At 39.1% G+C, this 21,391-nt stretch overlaps 1 protein-coding gene across 1 annotated transcript in view; it reads right to left on the bottom strand.

The window, feature by feature from the left end:
- The window catches only part of UNC13B (unc-13 homolog B), a 147,326-nt gene that overhangs the window by 79,991 nt on the left and 45,944 nt on the right, over positions 1-21,391 (bottom strand). Inside the window, exons 7-8 of the mRNA XM_008141936.2 lie at positions 18,628-18,685; positions 7,773-8,013 (exon numbers count right to left, since the gene is read on the bottom strand). Of these exons, the coding sequence (XP_008140158.1) occupies positions 7,773-8,013; positions 18,628-18,685 (299 nt within the window). The remainder of the gene's footprint in view (positions 1-7,772; positions 8,014-18,627; positions 18,686-21,391) is intronic.

Genomic DNA, 21,391 nt, shown 5'->3' with positions numbered 1-21,391 from the left:
AATTCTTGTGTACCAGACAAGTTTTCAAGAGAAGAGAATCTGTTAAACAGGCCAGAAAGGAGGCCTCCTTGGGTTCTTTTCTTGGAAGCTTTATCTACAAGTTTGTCTTCACTAATTTCATTAATCAAGGTGGGTTGTGAAATGCAAGTCAATGCTAATGAAGAGTCTGATACTATTAAAGATGTCACTTGTGTAAGAGTCTTACTTTCTTCTGAATCAGAAGGCATATGTTCTTTGGGCACATCTGCAAGGATGGCTAAAGTATCTCTTTCACAGTTCTCTTCTGCTGTGTGGTCGCTGGAATTTAATACCTCTACATCCCCAAATTTCTCAAGATTATTAGTATTTGGAACTGAATCAGACTTTATTTTATTAAGTGTGCCATCTTCAGGACAATTTTTGGGGTCACTTTTATTCAATTTCTCTGTGTCTCCAAATTTTCCTAGATTATCATGAATATTTGGAACTGAACTAGATTTTATTGAACTAAGTTTGGTATTTTCATGGCAGTTTCTATGCATCTCTTCATCAATGGCTAATTCTGAGCCATGAAAACTCTGGTCATTGACAGTGATATGGCTGTCAGTGAAAGGAAATTTAAACAAAGGAAAAATGCTTCCTTTCTCTCTTAAATCCTGCTGCTTTTCAGAATGACTAAGAACACCGAGAAATGGAATATGTAATTTTCCACTAAAGGAAAAGGAATGTCCATCTTTCTTAGGGATCCTTTCCCATCCATTTTCCTCCAACTGATGAACTTTCCTAGATTCTGACAAAGTTTCCTTTGAACAGTTTTCAGTGGAAGTGAGTAAAAACTGGCTAAAAGATTTTCTGAGTGGCTCAAGGAAATCATCATCACCAGTAACTTTGTCTCTTTCTAATGCCGTTGAAGAAGCCTCTTTGTTTGCAGTTCTACTGCCAGCTACACAAGGATGTCCTGGAGTATCTTTGGCACATACTAGTACTTTTGGTTCATCTGGTAACAGAGAGAGGTTTATGTGGGGTTTTCTTTCCAACAGATTCTCAATATCCTCTTTCTTACTTGCAGAACTAGCTAAGTTCGAAGATTCACTGGCTGCTTGGGAAGACAACAAATCCTCACTTACGGTCATTTGGGACAAGCCTGTACTGTCTCCATTACTCTTATCTAAAGCAATGATGCTACTGTCATTGCCAAGTGTATCTTCCTTTTGACTTGATTCTGAACCACACCCGATGAAGCTTTCCTTTCTTGTTGGCTTGTTCTTATCTTTTTTGGTTTCATCCTTTTCTGAAAAGATCTTTAATGGAGTTAGCATGCTGAAAACAGACTTTATAACTGAACTATGATTCTGTGGAGCAGAGTCCCTTCCAAGAGTTTCTGCTGCATCCTGAAAGCTTAAACTTCCAGTTTTAATGCCTATGTGCTCATTTCCAGAGGTTTTGTCATGTCTGCCAAAATCCTTATTATCAATTGTTTGAGAAGGTAATGGAGATTGCATGGAAAGATCCTTCTCTGATACTGACTTGGCTCTGGGTCTAGGTCCCGAATTAATTGTCTCTATTTTAATAAGAGTTTCTGTTCTCTCTGGAGCTAAAGAACCCAGCTTTTCCATAGAGAATGTTAGATGCTTTGTGCCTGAGCCCACCTTTTCTGTGAGTGAACTGAACAAAGAACCAACAGCACATTTCACTCCATTCAACTCAGGAAAACAGATGGCCTTGTCCTTGTCATTCTTAATGTTTATAGGTGGTATCTGATCCACAGGTTTTTTTTGTTCTACATTATCAACAGTACTATTAATTGTATATGTTTTTTTAGTTTTTGAAAGGGAACCATATTTATCAATCTCCTCTTCCTTCTCTGCTAAATATTCTGAGACTGTTTCTACAAAACACTGAAGCTCATCTATTGTATCAATATAGTTCTCCTTAGGTTCAGTAGAAGAAAGGGTTATCTCTTCCATGGGACACCCAGACAGATCTCCAAGTGTGTCTGCATTGCAATTCATCCTTTGTAATGGATGAATTGCTGGATTTGCTACATAATATTCTTTAGGAAAGCCTCTAACATGATGGATATTGGATGGATGGCATGTTGGTGACAATAAACCTTCATGCTTATTAGAAGAAATGGGGGAATCCAGAAGTTCATCAGAAGTACTGCTAGTAGAATCTTCAAGAATATCCAATGGAATGAAATCAGTGACATGCTGGGTTAAGCCAGATGACTTTTCGCAGTTCTTAAAACAACCTGGAAGATCATAATCATGACTTTCCAACTTAGCGGCCCACATGCCACACTTAACCACAAATCCATTTTTGTAGGGGTGCAAAACTGGGTAATTATTTCTCTTCTTTTCAATGTCGCAAAGGTTACAATTTTCACTATTAGGATACATACTTGTTAAGTTAGTCTTAGTTCCTAATCTATCATTATATTGTCTTTTTTCATTGTCTTCCAAATGACTGTACAAGGGTTTCTTTTTCCTTCTTCTATCAATTGTATCATATTTCTGAGGATATCTAGAGGAAACAGATGCTTCAAACTTAAGGTCAAAGTTAGAGGCAGTAGAGAATTCTGTCTCTTGGCTCTGAGAGGGTATCTTTTTCCAATTCTTATAACTTGGTTGTACTTGTTGGCTGAAACATTTATCAGTTTTTGAAAGAGTTCTAATTCCCTTTACCTGTGCTTCTTTTACATTTATGTTACTGTTTTCTAGAAACTCTTGTGATGTTTTCCCCTCTATCTGCTCATATATACCTTCTTGCTCTTTATAGTCAACATCAGAGAAAGCTGAAATAATCCTAATTCTGTCAGTTTTAGCCTGTAAGCCTTGTCTAGTGTAAAGGGATAAGTTTGAAGGAATATGAAGCAAAGAAAAAAGGAAAAACAGGGAAAAGAAACAAATAAGATTTAGTTAGAGGGACAAGATTTCACATCCAATAAGAAAACTAGAATTAGTAAAATTATCAATTTAATAAAAACCATTCAGACTGAAAAATATAAGGAAATCCACATGATCTTAAATTAATATTATAGCAATGTAGTAAAAGTATTTTCCACATCAAAAAAAGAACAGCTATAATAATAACTTTTAAATACTTTACTAGCTATCATAAGCGTTTTAAAATCCTTTATTTTCTAAGAAACAAGCTAACAAAATGAACATGTCTCAGCAATATACTAGTATAGCAGCGATTTTCAATCTTTTTCATCTCCTGGCACACATAAACTAATTACTAAAATTCTGCAATACACCAAAAAAAAACATTATATTTTTTCCCGATCTGTCAAAAAAATAGGTATGATTTTGATTCATTCACACCGGATGGCTGTTGTTGTTGGCTGTTGTCATTTTTTTCTTGATAATCTAAGGGAAAAGAGGTCAGTGCCCCTGACTAAATAGTCAGGTATTGCATGTTTTCGAAATTCTTGCAGCACACCAGTTGAAAATCGCTGATATATAGAATATATCTACAATGCCAAGTTCAAAACTGTTAAGTATTCCACGAAAATGTATCAAGGGATTTCAAGAAACCTAAATTTGTTGATAAATTTGGGTCTGAAGAGAAGCCAAGCTGTTAACCTGCTGAAAGTTATATTTGAGGCAGTATAGCCAACAATATGGTCAAACACATTTCTTTTAGAAAGAAAAAATATACCCATAATAAAAATAGTCTTTGACTATCAGAAGTCAAATCTTGTTACAGTACAAAAAAAGCAAATTATTTAAAGTGTTATAATTGTTATTTGTGAAATCTAAGACTATATGCATTGAGGATTACAGTGAAATGAAAATCTTTCTCTATACTGAATACAACAGCAGAAGCCACATGTTCAACTTAAGTCAGTGAATACAGAAGAGAGCTGACCTTTCTTTCAGTTAGGTTAGAGAATACCTACTTCCCATGTAGTGAGGTAGGGGTGTAGAGAGAGCCTGCAGACTAGGAGCTTGTCAGCTCAGTGTGTTCTTTTATAGATCTAACATCCAATAGCATTTATTTAGGAAACAGAAAAAAAAAATCAAAGTTGTAACTTAGTCACTAAAAATCTTCAAGATTTTTAGCCTTTGAGACTGATAGTCTTTTTTAAATTTTTTTTTAGTTTTTAAAAATTTTTATTTACTTATTTATTTTTATTGTTTAAAGTATTACAAATAGTAGTATATATGTCTCCTTTTTTTCCCCATTGACCTTCCCCCGGCCAGATACTGCTAGTCTTTTGAAACCCCTTAACACTAGAGATACTTTGGTGATATAACATCTAACAAAGTCTAATTCTACTATCAAACCTCAAATTATGTATTTTTACATAATTTACATACATTTCCCATTATTCTGGACTCAATAGGCGGAAATCCATTTGAGAGACTGAGGAAATCAACTTTACATATTTTTATTTCTACATGCAGTTTCGTTACTCTCCATTATTCTCAAAAACTCAAACTAAACTAAGTCCAGTCTGGAAAAAGTCTTTATAGTTACAACTTAAAATCAATAGAAAGCCCGGGATAGAGTGAATGAAGCTATTTATTTTTATACTTCTGATTTATTGGGAGATACTGCAAACATGTTTATTCCCTCAAGGTTTTTAAATGTTCTTCTTATAAAACTGTACAACTTAAGAACTTAGACTATTTCCAAGAATTCAGTATTTATAGTAATAGAGAAGTTTAAAATATCAATGCTAGTTATATAATTTCTTCAAAAAATTTTAAAGGAGAAATTTCAAACATTTAAGTTAAAAATGTCTATAATAAAAGTTCACTTACAGGGGTGGACTGGAGGGGGTCGATGGGGGAAAAAGGGGAACACATGTAATACTTTCAACAATAAAGATTTCTTTAAAAATCATGTTGCCCAGCTGGCATGGCTCAGTGGTTGAGCATCGACCTATGAACCAGGAGATCACAGTTCGATTTCCAGTCAGGGCACATGCCCAGGTTGCTGGCTCAAATTCCCAGTGTGGGGCACGCAGGAGGAAGCCAATCGATTCTCTCTCATCACTGATGTTTCTCTCTCATTCTCCCTCTCCCTTCCTCTCTGAAATTAATAAAAATATATATATTTTTAAATCATGTTAATTTTTCCTCTGCTAGAACTGATAAAGTATTTACTTTTTAACCTCATTTCATATAATACAGTAAAATCAAATTTATATGGGATCAATTAAAGAAAAATTTTAGGGTAAAAAATTTGCAACTTAAAGTACATCACTAATGCTCCTCTAAGTGTTATTTATTATAGCAGTAGCCCAGGAAGTAAATAAAATTATAATAGGGTATTTATTAGGCAACTGCAGTTGTCCAGCAGAGTATGTAGTCATTTAGGTTGATGTGCCATTATTACTACTGGCCTGTTCATCTAATGCTTGCAAATACAGAGGGGAAAGAGGGCCAAAAATGTGTGTGTGTGGCGGGGGGGAGAGTTGTTGTGTTTTGTTTTGTTTTTGCTATTATTTGTGTGTTTTTTCTTAAACAACTAAAATCAAATGAATAAAATATACAAATATTTAAATACTAAACCAGCAAGGAGTAGGGACCAACTATAGTAGGATTCCTGGCATGTTTCTTTTTAGAATCAGATTATAAAGAGTGAGAATTCTATTTGATGGTTGATACATGAAAAAATTTTCATTGAAAATATACTCAGTAATGATAGTAAATTGAGACAGGATGCTGTCTAGCAGATGGACCATCATCTGAGGCTCAGGATATAAGTATTCACCAGTTTGGTAAGGTGGGGCAAAAAATGAGATCATCGCCCAGCCGGTATGGCTCAGTGGTTGAGCATCGATCCAGGAATCAGGAGGTCACAGTTTGATTCACAGTCAAGCAAATGCCGGTGTTTCAGGCTCAATCCCCAGTAGGGGGGGTGCAGGAAGCAGCCAAACAATGATTCTCTCTCATTATTGTTTCTGTCTCTCTCTCCCTCTCCTTTCCTCTCTCTGAAAAAAATATAAATATTTTTTTAAAGAGATCATCCTAAGGTAGGTGAATTTCAGCAACCAAAATATGTGCTAAATTGGAATGGTTTTTAAAAAACTAACCTCCAACCAATGAAACAATTGATTCAGGTAAGGATCATCAATGAATGCTAAAGTCAATGGGTTAAAGGTTGTTGGGGAAACAGAATATTGACACAACCTCAGATATAACCCAGAAATCCTTAATTACAAAGGGGGAAGGTAACTTTACATTGGAAAAATATGGTATATACAGATTTATTAACCAAGAGATAAAACTAAACACCAATAATGAGACTATTTTTGCCAAAATGTTTAATCTGATTCTAAACATGAAGAAACAATTGGACAAAAACAAAATTAAGGGCATTCTCAAAACAACTGGTCTGAATACTTCAAAAAATGTAGTGTCTTAAAAGACCAAAATAAAAAAGAAAAAGAAAGGAAATTTTGTTAATTATAGGAGACTACAGAATCAGGAATATCGAATGTTTTGCACCATGATCACTGACTGACTCCTGGATCAAAAAGGAAACATACTAGTATATATATTACTGGAGAAATTAAAATATGGTCTATATATTAAATAATTTCATTACATTATTAAATTTCTTGAGTATGATCATAGTATTGAGGTTATGTAAGAGAAAGCTCTTTTTCTTAGGAGTTATATGCTGTAGTACTTCCTGGTAAAGTAACATGGTATCTGCAACTTACTTTCTTTTTCCTTTTTTCTAAATATGATTTTTTTTTTTTTTAGAGAGAAAGAGGAAGGAAGAGGGATAGAGAGATAGAAACATACATTGATGAGAGAGAAACATCATGGATCGCTGCCTCCAGCACGCACCCTATTGGGGATCGAGCCTGCAACCTGGACATGTGCCCTGACAGGGAATCAAACCTGTGACCTCTTGGTTCCTGAGTGGACGCTCAACCACTGAGCCACATCAGCTAGCTGCAACTTACTTTCATATGGTTCAGGGAAAAAAAGGTACGTGTTTATTAATATACATTAGAGAAAATGAGATAAATGTGACAGAATGTTAATACAACTGTGAATCTAGGCAATGTGAATATGGGTGTTCATTGTATTATTTCTCTAAATTATAAGTTTGAAATTTTTAAAGTTAGAGGTGTGGGGGAGCATGTATTTATGTATTTGCTTTTATAGTCATAAATATATGACAATAGTCTATGGAAAGATACATAAGAAACAAATGAGGGTGGTAAGAAAACTGAGAAAGGAAGGGGATGAGGTGAAGGAGGACAAAAAGTGTGAGTGGGAGATTCTTTGCTGAATGCTGTATTGCACCTTAACATTTTTTTTAACCATGCAAATGTTTTATATATTTAAGAAATTAATAAAATAAAAAATTTAAAGGTTCAGAAAAAGCACTGAATCTGCTATAGAGAGATCCATAGTAGTTTTCTTCTGAAATTCCCAGGGAAATGTTTAGGTAGGAAGGGTTATCCAAACATTTAACATCTGTGATTTTCTTTTTTTAATTTTGGTAAAAGGTGAATCAAAATCTCTGGGCTGGGCAGAGAAGTGAGCAGGCTTTTCCCAGACATCCACCCCCCAGTGTGCATTCTCTCACCATTTGAGAATCGCTAATCATAAAGAGGAATATTACTGATGGAAACGTATAAATGTGAATGCGTGGAAGAGAAAAAAGATAACTGTACACAAAATAACTGTATCTTGTCCCATCTTACTGCTATACTTCCATTACCACCTCAGGTTAAAGTGCCCAAATCCTTGATGTCAGCTGTATCCTGGGCTCAGCATATTAGGAAAAGAAAGTGCTTTGTTTCCAACACCCACCTGAGAGCCCGCCGCTCTGGGTAATCGAGGTCATAATCATAACTTTGCATAGAATCATTGCAAGAGTCCCGGGAACTGCCCTGAAGTAGCAGCTGCTGTGGCAGTCGCACAGGCACAGGATACTGGTGCACAGAAGCGTTGGGCTGGGAAGTCGAATGGTAAGGAGGTGGGATGCTGTTGCTGGTCTCACTGCGATAGTCACTATCTCGGTCATCGACAGCACTATCAGGATCTTCAAAAGCTGTGGAACAAGCACAGTCAAAGCTTTATTTAATTCTTCAGAATTTTTTCTGCTTCTAACTTAGGTACCCACAAGCTGTGGGATCAAGAGCAAGCTGAGTTACACCCGAGTCCAGTGACCTCAAAGCCGTGTGCAGAACTGTCTCAATACCCACTAGTTTCTCCCCTTATCAAATGAGAGAGAATACTTGGTTTAATTTTAGTGTTGATTCTTAGAGGAGTTGCGTTTTTCCAATGCAGAATTCTTTGAGATTCTACTTCTCTAGCTATCATAACCCTAGGGAAAACCTGCTTTTAAATGTCATAAACAGATTCTGGTCCTCTACTACTATCAAAAGGAGAAAATAAAATCGTTTTTCCCTATCTTAATAAAGAAATTTTTTTGTTTAAAATTGTCTTGTTTTCAGACATTAAAATACATGGCTGAACCAAACAAACAGGTCCAACCTCAGAAACTGGCCAAGGAAATCAGGAAGGTCAAGCCAAGGCTTAAGAGTCACCCTAAAGGTCCAGCACTAACCGCTGAACACAGCTACAAATCTTGCTCCAAGCAAAAATAAAAATGTGCAACACTGTGCTTGGAAAGGGAGCTCAACCTTACTGTGCTTTATAGGTTACTATACAGGGAAGCCATTTCTGACACCATCCTCATATGTACCTAATTAATAAATTCCCATATTTCCTTTCTTGTCAAGTCCCATTTGGCTTGCAATGAGGAAAACCAATATTCACCATCCCAAAAAGGAGATACTTTTAGCAAATGGTGGACTCCTCATATTAGTAATTAAAAAAAACAAAAAACACCTTGGTAGTAGTATGGGAAACAGAAGCTTCTTGAAGACCATAAGTTAGGCTTTTACATTTCCTCATGAAGGAGATAAGGACCTGCATCCATAGAGCAGAAATTAAAAGGAGTTAATGAACTAGGGTGGGAGGAATTCAGGCAGAAATGATAAAACTTGGAAACAAGCCCTGGTTTAGTGTGGCTCAGTTGGTTGGGCATCATCCTCCATGCACTGAAAGGTTGCCGATTCAATTCCCAGCTGGATCCCAGGTAGGGGGCGTGCAGGAGGCAGCCGATCAATGTTTCGCTCTCACTTGAATGTTTCTCTCTCTCTCTCTCTCTCTCTTCCTGTCCCTTCCCCTCTCTCTCTCTCTCTCTCTCTCTCTCTCTCTCTCTCTCTTTCTCTCTCTCTCTCTCTCTCTCTCTCTCTCTCTCTCTCTCTCTCTCTCTCTAAAATAAAAATAAAACTTGGAGACAAATGGAAGGTAACAGAAAAATGACCCACTAAAAGAGACAGGGAGCAGCACAAACGTGGGCTTTACACGCAAGGAAGAACATTTGAACACTGGATTCCAGACAACACTTGTGGATACAGCACAATACAGGGGTAAGCTTTTCCCATTTGAGTTTAAGGCAACATGTGAGCATAAGAAGAAAGAAAAAGAAAGAGGTTAGTGATTAGAACTCCAAGGGGAAAAATCAGTACGAGAAAGAGGCTAACCTTCAAAATGGGCAGGAACAAGATCAGTCAAAAAATACAAAGCATTCTGATCACATAATTAGGAAAAAGACTTTGGAGGCACTGGTTTTAATCCTTGATGTATTTGTTGTTCTGAAGACTAGAAAGGATCAAAGAATGAAAACCAGAATGCCTTTCAGGTTTAATTCTCTGTGAACCAACAGAAGGAATAAGTGTGGGAAAAGTCAGTACTGAATTATTCATGCATACAGGGGGAGGGGGCAGATACAAAAAAGAAGACAGAGCAAAAAGACTACTTAAATTCTGGCAGGAGGAGAATTAACACATAATCCAGAAAACCAAAATTGAGTCTCCAAAAAGAAAGCCTTGATAGACGATCCTACTGATTGTGAGGCCAGGAGAGAGCAGCTCAGCCAGAAGTAGAAGCCCATGATCCAGAGCCAGGAACTTAGTATAGAGACCCTTAGTTTCTCACTGCATCTGACCTATTACTTCTAAATAATGCTTTGCTTGTGTGCGTGTGCGTGTGTGCGTGTGTGTGTGTGTGTGTGTGTGTGTGTGACTGTGTGATATTCTTTTTTATTTTAATACTAGCAGCCCGTTTGCACGAAGATTCGTGCAATAGACCTTCATTCACCTGGCTGCCTGCACCAGTTTTCTGCCGGCACCGGGGACCCAGGCCTTGGCTGTGGCCACCGCCTTCTGCCTTCTTTCAGGGTCGGGGCTTGGCCCCGGGCGGCGGCCTTGGGCTCTGCTGCACCCCAGCGTCCCTGCTGCGGATCGTAGGAGCCGACCCCCTGGTCATTGCCTGCGATCCGTGCAGGCTCCCCGCTGGTGCCCAAGGCTGGGAAAGCCTCCGCCACACCCCAACGTCCCTGCAACAGTTGCCTGGTGGGCGTGGCTGGCGGGCGTGGTTGGTGGGCGTAGCTTGTGAGTGTAGTGAAGGTACGGTCAATTTGCATATTACTCTATTATTAGGTAGGATGTTTTTATTGATTTCAGAGAGAAAGGGAGAGGGAGAGAGAGATAAAAAACATCAATGATGAGAGAGAATCATTGATTGGCTGCCTCCTACACTTCCCATACTGGGGATCGAGCTCATAACCCTGGCATGTGCCCTTGACCAGAATTGAACCCCAACCCTTCAGTCCACAGGCTGATGTTCTATCCACTAAGCCAAACTGGCTAGGGCATGCTTTGCTTTTTTATTTTGCTAGGTTAAGGGGAGGAATATTCCAAAACTTTCCTAAAGGCTGACAGCATTTCTATACTAAAGAAATAAAGTACAAATATTATGAAACAAAATGCCTATAGAAAGAAAAGATTGAGAATAGAAGGAAAGAGAATATGAAAAGTAGAAGGGAATGGGAGAAAGGAAATATAGGGAAGTGAAATGAGACAAAAGAGAGAAATAGAAAAAGAGAATATGGAAGGAAATGACAGAAAATAAACCTGTAAAAGTAAACTGGAGAAGAAATCTAATCTGGGACAAATCTGGGCCACAGGCACAGAGCAGGCACCCAAACAAAACTGAATGAGATACTGAACAGTGAGGCCCTCCGGTGTGGAGCGCTCCTGGATTAAGTCCCTGTCTTTAAATCCAGAGTACAGACAGAAATTTACCAGCTAGAGAAGAAAGGAAAAAGACTTCAAACCTTTTTATTTTTCATTAGTTACTTATTTTCTATTTAAGTTAAAACCTTAAGTTATCCGAGCTCTCTTAGGCTGCCTTTAAGCAGTTCCCTAGTGAAAATACTCAGGATTCAAATCGCAGAAAATACATACTCCATGAGAAATTCCAGTAACAGGACAAAATTTAGTGCCTCTTAGCACCTATTGGACACCTAATCACTGGGACTCAGCCAAAAACCCCTTGCCAGATGGGTAACAACCAGTAATGTTCACCTAGGGCTGTGTATCTTGCTGGAAAGGACTGACTACCCACTCTCCAAGCTCTAGAACAAAGTTAGCCTACCTGGGCTGCTTCAAGCAAAGTGAAACCATGTCATCAGCCTCTTGCTCACTTCACCAAACCAATGACCTCCCCCAGAATAAACCTTCTCCTTCTAGTCACTGCACTCCTTAGTCAAGAAACCAAAGGAGAGGGCTTCCTACACTGGCGGCTGATGGTGCTACTTGTCTCTGGCAAAGAAAACTCAGGAGGTCCTGTCAGAATTGTAACTGGGACTTTGGTTTGAAATTTATCATACACACACAGTCTTCAAGAAACCAGCCTGAAAGGATATAACATTTCACTAAAGATAACTATCTCCCGAGGTTTAAGGAAGGGAGGGAGATGAAAGGAGGGGTGTGAGGTTATATATGCTTGTATGCATGAATATCCAGCTTTATAGTTCAGAGAGAGTATGTTAAAGGATACGATCAAGAAAATTATAAGGAATTCAAATTCTTACGTACTCTGCTGCTCTCCCCAGCCCAGATAGGTCCAGTGACCTAAGAACACCGCAAGTGATAGCAAGAAGAAGAGTGACAGAGATAATTTTAGGAAGAATTCAAAGATCATTTCCCCAGCCCACCAATTATTATATACCTTACCTTATTTGAGCCTTCCCTACTTGTAGTCCATAAATTTTACATTAACATGTAAAGAGCATCTGCCTTCTACCAAGCATAAGACAAATCTACATACAGAGTACTCTTGCTACTAGTCACTATACAGGGAATAACAAAAAAGCTACTACTTCCATACTCTTTTTAAACCTCCTCTGGCCTACAACATCATTTAGAAGCTGATATACCCTTCCTTACTTCAAATGAGAAAAATTCAACCTGCCTCTACGAAACCCTTCCTTGTCTCTGTGTTCATTAAACCTGAGCCTACCACAGTATACCCATGAGAGGCTCAGTCCTGATACAGTGGGAGAGTGATTCCCTTTTCTGGAAGCGGTGGTATCCAATTTTGCTTCTCTCCATTGAAAGTTAAAAGGCCAAAGAACAATCGCACTCTCTCATTTTTCTATATGTAATAAAACACTGTAGCCTGTTGGGTCCTCAGAGATAGCATTTTTTCTCAATTACCTATAAATTTTAAATAAAATCTATTAAAACACAGAAGCTTTGAATGATAGGAGAAATTACATTTTCTACTCATTTTTCAAAATAAAAAATTCGATATTAATTAAATTTAACTCCTATTCTACACTCAAACTAAATTTGAGGCAACAAATGTGACAAAGAAATCACTAAAAATAGGCCTTTATCCTAAGAAACAATGAATAATTTAGCTTCATATTGGTATTGAAGTCAAAGCTAAGTTATTCTGGCCCTGCCACATACTAGCTATATAATCTTGAAAAAGTTGTAAGGATTACAAGAGAAAATTAGTTTTGTCATATTGCCAGATTTTTGCTTGCCTTATAGGTTCCTGATAAATAGGTAATGGGTCAGCACACTCTGACAGCCCTGTTTGCTGAAAGATCGCCAATGTCTGGGTTAGAAATCCCTCAGAGTTCTGAGGATGCAGTTCCCTTGAAAGCTTGCTGTAAAAATCAAATTCTAGAAGCATCGAATGATGCCAACACAGGCTGGCTTCATTACCTGAGCTAACTTCCAATCCTAGGGATATGGGACTACTAGTCACAGGCTGTTTAATTTAGCTATACACTGAGTGTCAGTTTTCTTCTTATGTACTTAACTTCTTCCTGCCACCTATGTCTTCTTCTCTGGAAGGATACTGTGCCATTTTTAAATTTTAACAATTTATTAAACTTTCTAACCATGGGGAGAGAGGGACTTCAGCTGAAAATTCTCCCAGGCCATAGCACAGTTGTCATAGCAACTGCTAAGGGGTAATTACCTTGCTTCTTTTCAAAAGAAAACTGAAAAATAATCATATAGAACTTCAGATTAGCTTGCAACCTAGATTGCTCCAGGCAAGTAACAATACTGTTTCTCAGTGAAACTCTGGGACCAAAGAAGCCTCTCCTTACAAGACGTTGCCTCATTCCTCAATGTTCCAGAGCACTGCACAGCAGTTTCTTATACATAGTAAGTGGTCAATAAATGCTTATAAGCATGAGTAAACCAAACAAGTGACCCAATTCCACTACGAGGTTCATTACTAACCCATTAAAATAACAATAGTTATGCTGTCTGGACAACCAGTTCCCTATTCTCACTTAATAATGTTACCATTATTATAAGAGAAATAACATCAGGTTAACCTTTTGCACTCGGATGTCGAGTGTGACTCGACACGGTTAGCATCGGTAGCAGGAATTGAGAAAAAAGCAAGCGAGTGCAAAGGGTTAATTGAAGCCAGTTACCTTCTCCACTCCCAAAATGCACTAAAACATTTCACTAACCAGTAGAACAATTAATGAGGACAGTTAGATTTTACTAGGGACAAGTACCAAGAAAGGGAGGGGGGAAATGTTTCAGGTAAATAAAATTATACATACAAAAGCACATTTAGTGAACTGATAATAATGCTAGCATATTTGAAAAAGAGGCTTCAGGGTAGGGGCATGGAGGAGGCAGCCGATCAATGTACTGCTCTCAGATGGCTGTTTCTCTTTCTCCCTCTTCCTTCCCCTCTCTAAAAATAAATTTAAAAAGCTTTTTAAAAAAAGAATTCATGAGTTCATAGTGACAGTCATAAAAAAAAGTAGGATAGGAGAAGAGGAAAAGACAGCTACTTGATGTAAAAGTAATGAGAGAATTAGAAAATCATCATTTTGCAACCACCAATGTGGCTATGATCATAACAGATTCTAATATCCTATGTAATAAAGAGGTAATATGCAAATTGACCATCGCTCCAACACACAAGATGGCCGCCCCCATGTGGACACAAGATGGCCACCACAAGATGGCCGGCAGGGGAGGGCAGTTGTGGGCAATCAGACCAGCAGGGGAGGGCAGTTTGGAGGGAACAGGCCTGCAAGGGAGGGCAGTTGGGGGCGACCAGGCCTGCAGGGGAAGGCAGTTGGGGGGGACCCAGGCCTGCAGGGGAGGGCAGTTGGGAGTGAACAGGCTGGCAGGGGAGGGCAGTTAGGGGCAATCGGGCTGGCAGGGAAGCAGTTAGGCATCAATCAGGCTGGCAGGGAAGTGGTTGGGGGGTAATCAAGCAGGCAGGCAGGTGAGTGGTTGGGAGCCAGCAGTCCTGGATTGTGAGAGGGATGTCCGACTGCCCATTTAGGCCCGATCCCACCAGGGTCAGGCCTAAACGGGCAGTCAGACATCCCTCGAGGGGTCCCAGATTGGAGAGGGTGCAGGCTGGGCTGAGGGACACACACAACCCCCCTCCCCCTGTGCACGAATTTCGTGCACCGGGCCTCTAGTTAATGAATAAAAAGTTATGAGAAAATAGGATATGTACACACAGTCTCAAAGTAGTATCCCCCTCCCTCAGATTACTTATTAATTACAAAGGGGGGGGGGCGGAATACCCTAATAGTGGAAAGATCCAGAAAACACCATCTGAACTAATAATTAACATCAGCATCACAAATAACTTTAAAAAAATTAGTATCAGCTATGTAGTAACCAGAATCTAATTATGAAGAAACAATAGGACAAATCCAGATTTTAGGAAATTTTATAAGACAATTTAACTGGATCCTTGCCAGTTGTCTTGTAGAATGTGGGTGGAACTCTTTAAATATATTTTATTGATTTTTTACAGAGAGGAAGGGAGAGGGATAGAGAGCTAGAAACATCGATGAGAGAGAAACATCGACCAGCTGCCTCCTGCACACCTCCCATTGGGGATGTGCCCGCAACCAATGTATATGCCCTTGACCGGAATCAAACCTGGGACCTTTCAGTCCACATACTGACGCTCTATCCACTGAGCCAAACTGGTTTCGGCTGGGTGGAACTCTTTAACCTTTTGCAAGAGCAGCTATTGGTGAAGAGAGGTTAGCCCATCCATTCCCTATCTCCTAAGGAGGGGAAAGATGAATGAAGCTGGGGATGCTGGCAAAAAATGGGAGCCAGACAGATTAGATGTCTACATAAGGAGGAGAATTGCTAATCTGAACTCTATACCTATTTGTAGGTACAATCTAGAGCTCATTTAGACCAATTCTTCTTTTTTATACATCAAGAAACTAAAGTAGACAAGTGGAAAGACTTCCAAAGACACTCAGAGAGATGACAGCAAACACAGATCTAGAACAAGGACTCAATGACTCCATTACTCCTCTTAATAACTTTTAACTAGTAAAAGTAGTACTTAGTTAATTATTTAGAAAATGTAAGAACTGGAAGGGTTCATTGGACAACACTCAACCAACTAAGTCACACTGGCCAAGGCCCTTCCTCTTAAATTGTAACTGGTAGCCCTAGCCAGTTTGCCTCAGTGGATAGAGCGTTGGCCTGTGGACTGAAGGGTTCCGGGTTCAATTCCGGCCAAGGGTACATGCCCACGTTGTGGGCTCAGTCCCCAGTAGGGGGTGTGCAGGAGGCAGCCGATCAATGATTCTCTCTCATCATTGATGTTTCTATCTCTTCCTCTCTGAAATCAATAAAAATATATTTTTTTAAAAGTCATAATCCCACTACCAGAGACAAATTTGGTTAATATTTTGGTGCCTCTTTTTTCAGATATTTTCCCTCCAATTATATAGATTTGTTTCCCTAAGTGTATTAGTCTGTTCCGGGCTGCCATAACAAAATGCCATATCCTGGGTGGCTTAAACAACAGAAATTTATTTTCTCAGTTTCTAGAGGCTGAAAAATCAAAGATCAAAGTTCTGGCAGGGTTCAGTTTCTGGTGAGAGCCCTCTTCCTCACTTGCAAATGGCCATCTTCTTGCTGTGTCCTCACATGGCAGAGAGAGCTCTGGTGTCTCTTTTTTTATTTATTTTTTATTTTTTTGTTAATTCTCACCCGATATTTTTTTCCATTGATTTTTAGAGAGAGTGGGAGGGAGGGAGGAAATGAGACAGGGAGGGAGGGAAAAAGGGAGGGAGGAGGAAGAGGAGAGAGGGAGAGAGAGAACACATGTAAGAGACACATCAATTGGTTGCCTCCCGCACCCCGACTGGCGCCAGGGATCAAACCTGCAACCCAGATATGCGTCCTTGACTCAGAGAACCTGAGAACCTTTGGTGGACAGGCTGACACTCTAGCCACACTAGCCAGGGCTCTTCCTCTTTTTAAAGGGGCACCAGCCCTATCAGATTAGAGCCCCACCCTATGAAATCATTTAACCTTTAACACTTCCTCAGAAACTCTATCTCTAAATACAGTCACATTGAGGGGTTAGGCCTTGAACATGAGTTTTAGAGGACACAATTCAGCCCAAAAGCATTCTGCCTCTGTCCCAAAGCCACAAATTCATATCCTAATCACCTTCAAAATATATTCATTCCATCCCATTAGCCCCAAAAGTCTTAACTCATTCCAGCATCAACTCAAGTCTAAAAGTCTCATTTAAATATCAACTAAATCAGCCCAGCTGGCAAGGCTCAGTGGTTGAGCACTGTCCTAAGAACCAGGAGGTCACAGTTCGGTATTCGGTCAGGGCACATGCCCGGGTTGCAGGCTTAATCCCCAGTGTGGGGCGTGCAGGAGGCACCTGGTCAATGATTCTCTCTCATCATTGATGTTTCTATCTCTCTCTCTCCTTCTCCCTTCCTCTCTGAAATCAATAAAAACATATTTTAAAAAGAAACACACAGAGAAACTTTCATCTAGTGACAGAAAAATAAAAATAAAAATTTGCCATTACAATAACTTTGGAAAGGACCTATAGATTTTGAATTCACAACCTGGTCTTCAATTCAGATTCTCCTGGTCTCTATAACCCTAAATGTTTAATACATTCTATGTCCTAAATAACTAAAAAGGGGGAAGAATAATAAATCATGAAAAAAAAATAGGTTTTCTTAAATAAAGAAAAAATGTTGACCTCTGCCATTGGTCTTACTTTTATCAGGAAAGTAGCCTATTGGATGGAAGGCAACCAATGGATTTATAAACCATAAATAGGGGTTTTCATTCTCAAAAACAATATGATAGAAGTAATATAACAAAGCAGTTCAAGGCATGGACTATCAAGTCAGGTTGTCTGTGTTTGAATATTTACTACACCACTTACAACCTATGTAATTTGTGGAAAATTATTCAATCTCTGTATACCTCAGTTTCCTCATCTGAAAAATGGAGAGAGACAAGAGTAAAATTTATGTCTTAGGGTTGTTGTGAAGATCAAATAAGTTAGTACTTTTTAGTTTTTAGACCAGCATCTGGCATATCTAAGACCTCAAAATGTTAGATGCTATGGTTCTTATTATTAGTAGTATTAGTACAATTACTATTACCACCAATTTCCACATGCAATTGATAAGAGTTTGACATGTGGTTCAGAAAAACGATAGTAACAACAAAAGTACAACACACACACACACACCACAGGTTGAAAAATTGAAAGAGAAGCGACTCTAAATCAGTCCTTTAGTGAATCCTCAAGCTGTTTTAAGAGAAATTAAGGAGAAGGTAGCAATATAGCAACAATGAATGGCTCATTTCAAGAAGAAATCTGTGTGATTTGGATAAGTTAATCTCAGGAGAAATGACATGGTCTCTCACTCAAACATTTATCAAACTTTATTGAGGCGTAATATACTATGTGTCAGGTAATGAACCAGATGCTAGGAATACAAAAAGGAAGAATGTCTATGCCTTTAAAAACTTTTTGTTCCTGTCAAAGAAATATACATAGATTATAATACATGGTAGGTTATATAATAAATGTATGCACAGGGCACTATAGAGGAGAGACAGCTAGCTAGACTTGCAGGAAGGAAGAAGAGGCAGAAAGATTTCCCAGAGTTAATGACATTAAACAAAGTCTTAAAAAATAATAACTGGTAAATGGGGATAGAAAAAGTAAAATCATTCCTCCTGGGATAAAAAGTTGGCAAATGGACAAAAAAGATGAGCACCATTGCCCTGCCTACAACCACACAAAACCAAAAGATCTCTTCCTAAAGCTACTGGGCAGAGATCCACTGGAGGCATGGGTCTGCATAGGTGTGTTTCTGGAATATATTCTGTTTACACACACCACAACACCATCCTCCCCAATTCAAAAGAAGTAACATTTGGAGAACTCACAGAAAGCTGTGATTAAGAGCTTCAGAGATAAGTTTCTCACTTACAACACTGGGCGGCAGCACTGGGCAATGGCTTCCTCTGGCTTTCTTCTTGAATAGAATACTAGAAGCAGAAAGAAGAAAAAAAAAATGCATATAATAAGAGGCCCAAGTAAAGAAGGGGGAAATCACAGGTACCTGTAAAAAGGTTTAGTGTTTGACAAGAGTCAAAATTGTTATTGAAAAGAAATAGATGATCCTGCTGCTGATTTCCCTGTGTGATCCCAACATAAAGGCCAAAATATCAGATATGACACTGGTCCAATTCAACAGGCTAAATCAGGATAACAGAGACCATTCTGGCCAAGGACACCTGCCAAGTAGCTGTAGAAGGCTTAGTCTCTTTTTTTTTTTAACTTTTAAAAAAATTATCACTGGAGGACATTTATTGATTTTTTAGAGAGAGAGGAACGGGAAAAGAGAGAGACAGAGAAACATCTATGTGAGAAACACTAATCAGTTGCCTCCCGTACATACCCCGACTGGGGATTGAACCCACAACCTAGGTATGTGCCCTGACTGAGAGTCAACCCTGTAACCTTTTGGTGTACAGGACAATGCTCCAACCAACTGAGCCACCCGGCCAAGAGAGAGAAAACTCAGTCTTCTAAGTTTTCCTACGGATAAAGTAGAGATTTCCCCATTGGAGTGATGGAACTGAAAACCTCTCCGAGACTGAGTTTCTGATGTTTAAAAAAAAAGTAACAGTGCTTCTTCCCTCATGAGGTCATGTGTGCGATTACTTATTTAAGCATCCAATGCACCATCTGAATTCTACTCGAGTCCCCTTCCCACTTACACTCTAGCCTTCCCAACCCAATCCACCACCATTACCACCAAAAAAAAAAACAAATACAGAGTGCCCTGGCTGGTGTTTCTCAATGGTTAGAGTATTGGCCTGAGCACCAAAGGGTCATGGGTCCAATTTCTGGTCAAGGGCACATACCTGAGTTGTAGGTTTGATCCCTGGTCCAGGTCCTGGTCTGGACATGTGGGAAAGGCAACCAATTGATATGTCTCTTTCACATCAATTTCTCTCTCCCTCCCTCCCTCCCTTCCACTCTCTCTAGAAAGGAAGAAAAGGAAGAAAGGGCGGGAGGGAGGGAGGGAGGGAGGGAGGGAAAAAGGAAGAAAGGGAGGGAGGGAGGGAGGGAGGGAGGGGGGAGGGAGGGAGAGAAAGAGAGAAAGAAAGAGAATTGGGTTAGAATTAACAAAAATAAAAAGCAAACACAGAGTACTGAAGCCATAAAAATTTTTTCTCTAAAATTTTTAATTAAATTTAAGTCTTGAGGATGGGCAGGATTTGAAAAGGCAAAACAAAAAAAGAAAAAGATATAAACAAATTAACACAGGTACATAGTTTGAAAGACAGAATAGTTTGGTGCAGATCCCACTAGAAGATTGGGAAAACATTAACGTGGTCCAGCAACTTGCAAATAACCTGGAGTTTTCATCCTGACTCTGCCACTTATTAATAAGCTGTGAAATCCTGGGCAATACAGAGCTTTTCTAACATTGCGAATAAATGTGTCACTCATTTAACAGATATTTCTTGAGCACTTATTACGTGCAAAGCCTTATTCCAGGCAATGGGGAGGTAGAGCATGTAAACCATGGTAAGGAGTCTGGATTTTATTCTAGTGTATTGGGAGGCCATTTAGAGTTTTAAACACAAGAGAGATGTGACTTGATTACACTTTAACATCACTCTGGCCCTGCCCGGCTAACTCAATTGGTGAGAGTATAGTCCTGATTTGCCAAGGTTGTGGGTTCAATCTCCAGTCAGGGCATATACAAGAATCAACCAAGGATTGCATAAATAAGTAGAACAACAAATCAATGTCTCTCTCTCTCTCTCTCTCTCTCTCTCTCTCTCTCTCTCTCTCTCTCTCTCTCTCCCCCTCCCTCCCTCCCTCCCTCCCTCTCTCTCTCTTCCTCTTCCTCTCCTTCCCTCTCCCCTCCTCCCTCCCTTCCTCTCTCTCTCAAACCAATAAACATTTAAAAAAATCACTCTGACCCAACAGGTGTGTCTCAGTTGGTAGAGCATTGGCCCATGTACCAAGAGGTCACCAGTTCCATTCCCGGTGCCCAAGTTCCGGGCTTGATCCCCAGTAGGGGGTGTGCAGGAGGCAGCCGATCTATGTTTCTCTCTCATTAATGTTTTTATCTCTTTCCTCTCCCTTCCTCTCTCTCTAAAAAAAAAAATCAAGAAAAACATATTTAAAGCCTTAACCAGTTTGGCTCAGTGGATAGAGCATTGGCCTTAGGACTGAAGGGTCCCAGGTTCAATTCAGGTCAAGGGCATGTACCTTGGTTGCGGGCACATATCCAGTAGGGGGTGTGCAGGAGGCAGCTGATCGATGTTTCTCTGTCATTGATGTTTCTAACTCTCTATCCCTCTCCCTTCCTCTCTGTAAAAATATCAATAAAATATATTTTTTTAAACATTTAAAAAAAAATTAAAAGTCACTCTGGCTACTGTGTGAGATAAACTGTAGGGAACAAAAAGGGAAATAGACCAATGACTGCAATTATCCAGACAAAAGTTGATGATGGCTTATATAGTAGTGTCAGAGAAAGGCCTTTCAAGTGGTTGGATGCAAAATACAAAACATTTTTTGTATAAAAATATACTTTTATATACAAAATACTATACAAGCAATAACCTATGATACAAATATCAGAGGTAGATAGGAAGGATCAGAAATCAAGTACAATTTATTTAATTTTTTAAAATATGTTTTTATTCATTTTAGAAAGAGGAGAAGGG

This window comes from Eptesicus fuscus, chromosome 15, assembly GCF_027574615.1.
Source record: "Eptesicus fuscus isolate TK198812 chromosome 15, DD_ASM_mEF_20220401, whole genome shotgun sequence".
Classification (NCBI taxonomy): domain Eukaryota; kingdom Metazoa; phylum Chordata; class Mammalia; order Chiroptera; family Vespertilionidae; genus Eptesicus; species Eptesicus fuscus.
Note: the sequence above shows the minus strand (reverse complement) of the source record. Positions and strands in the feature narration are given on the sequence as shown.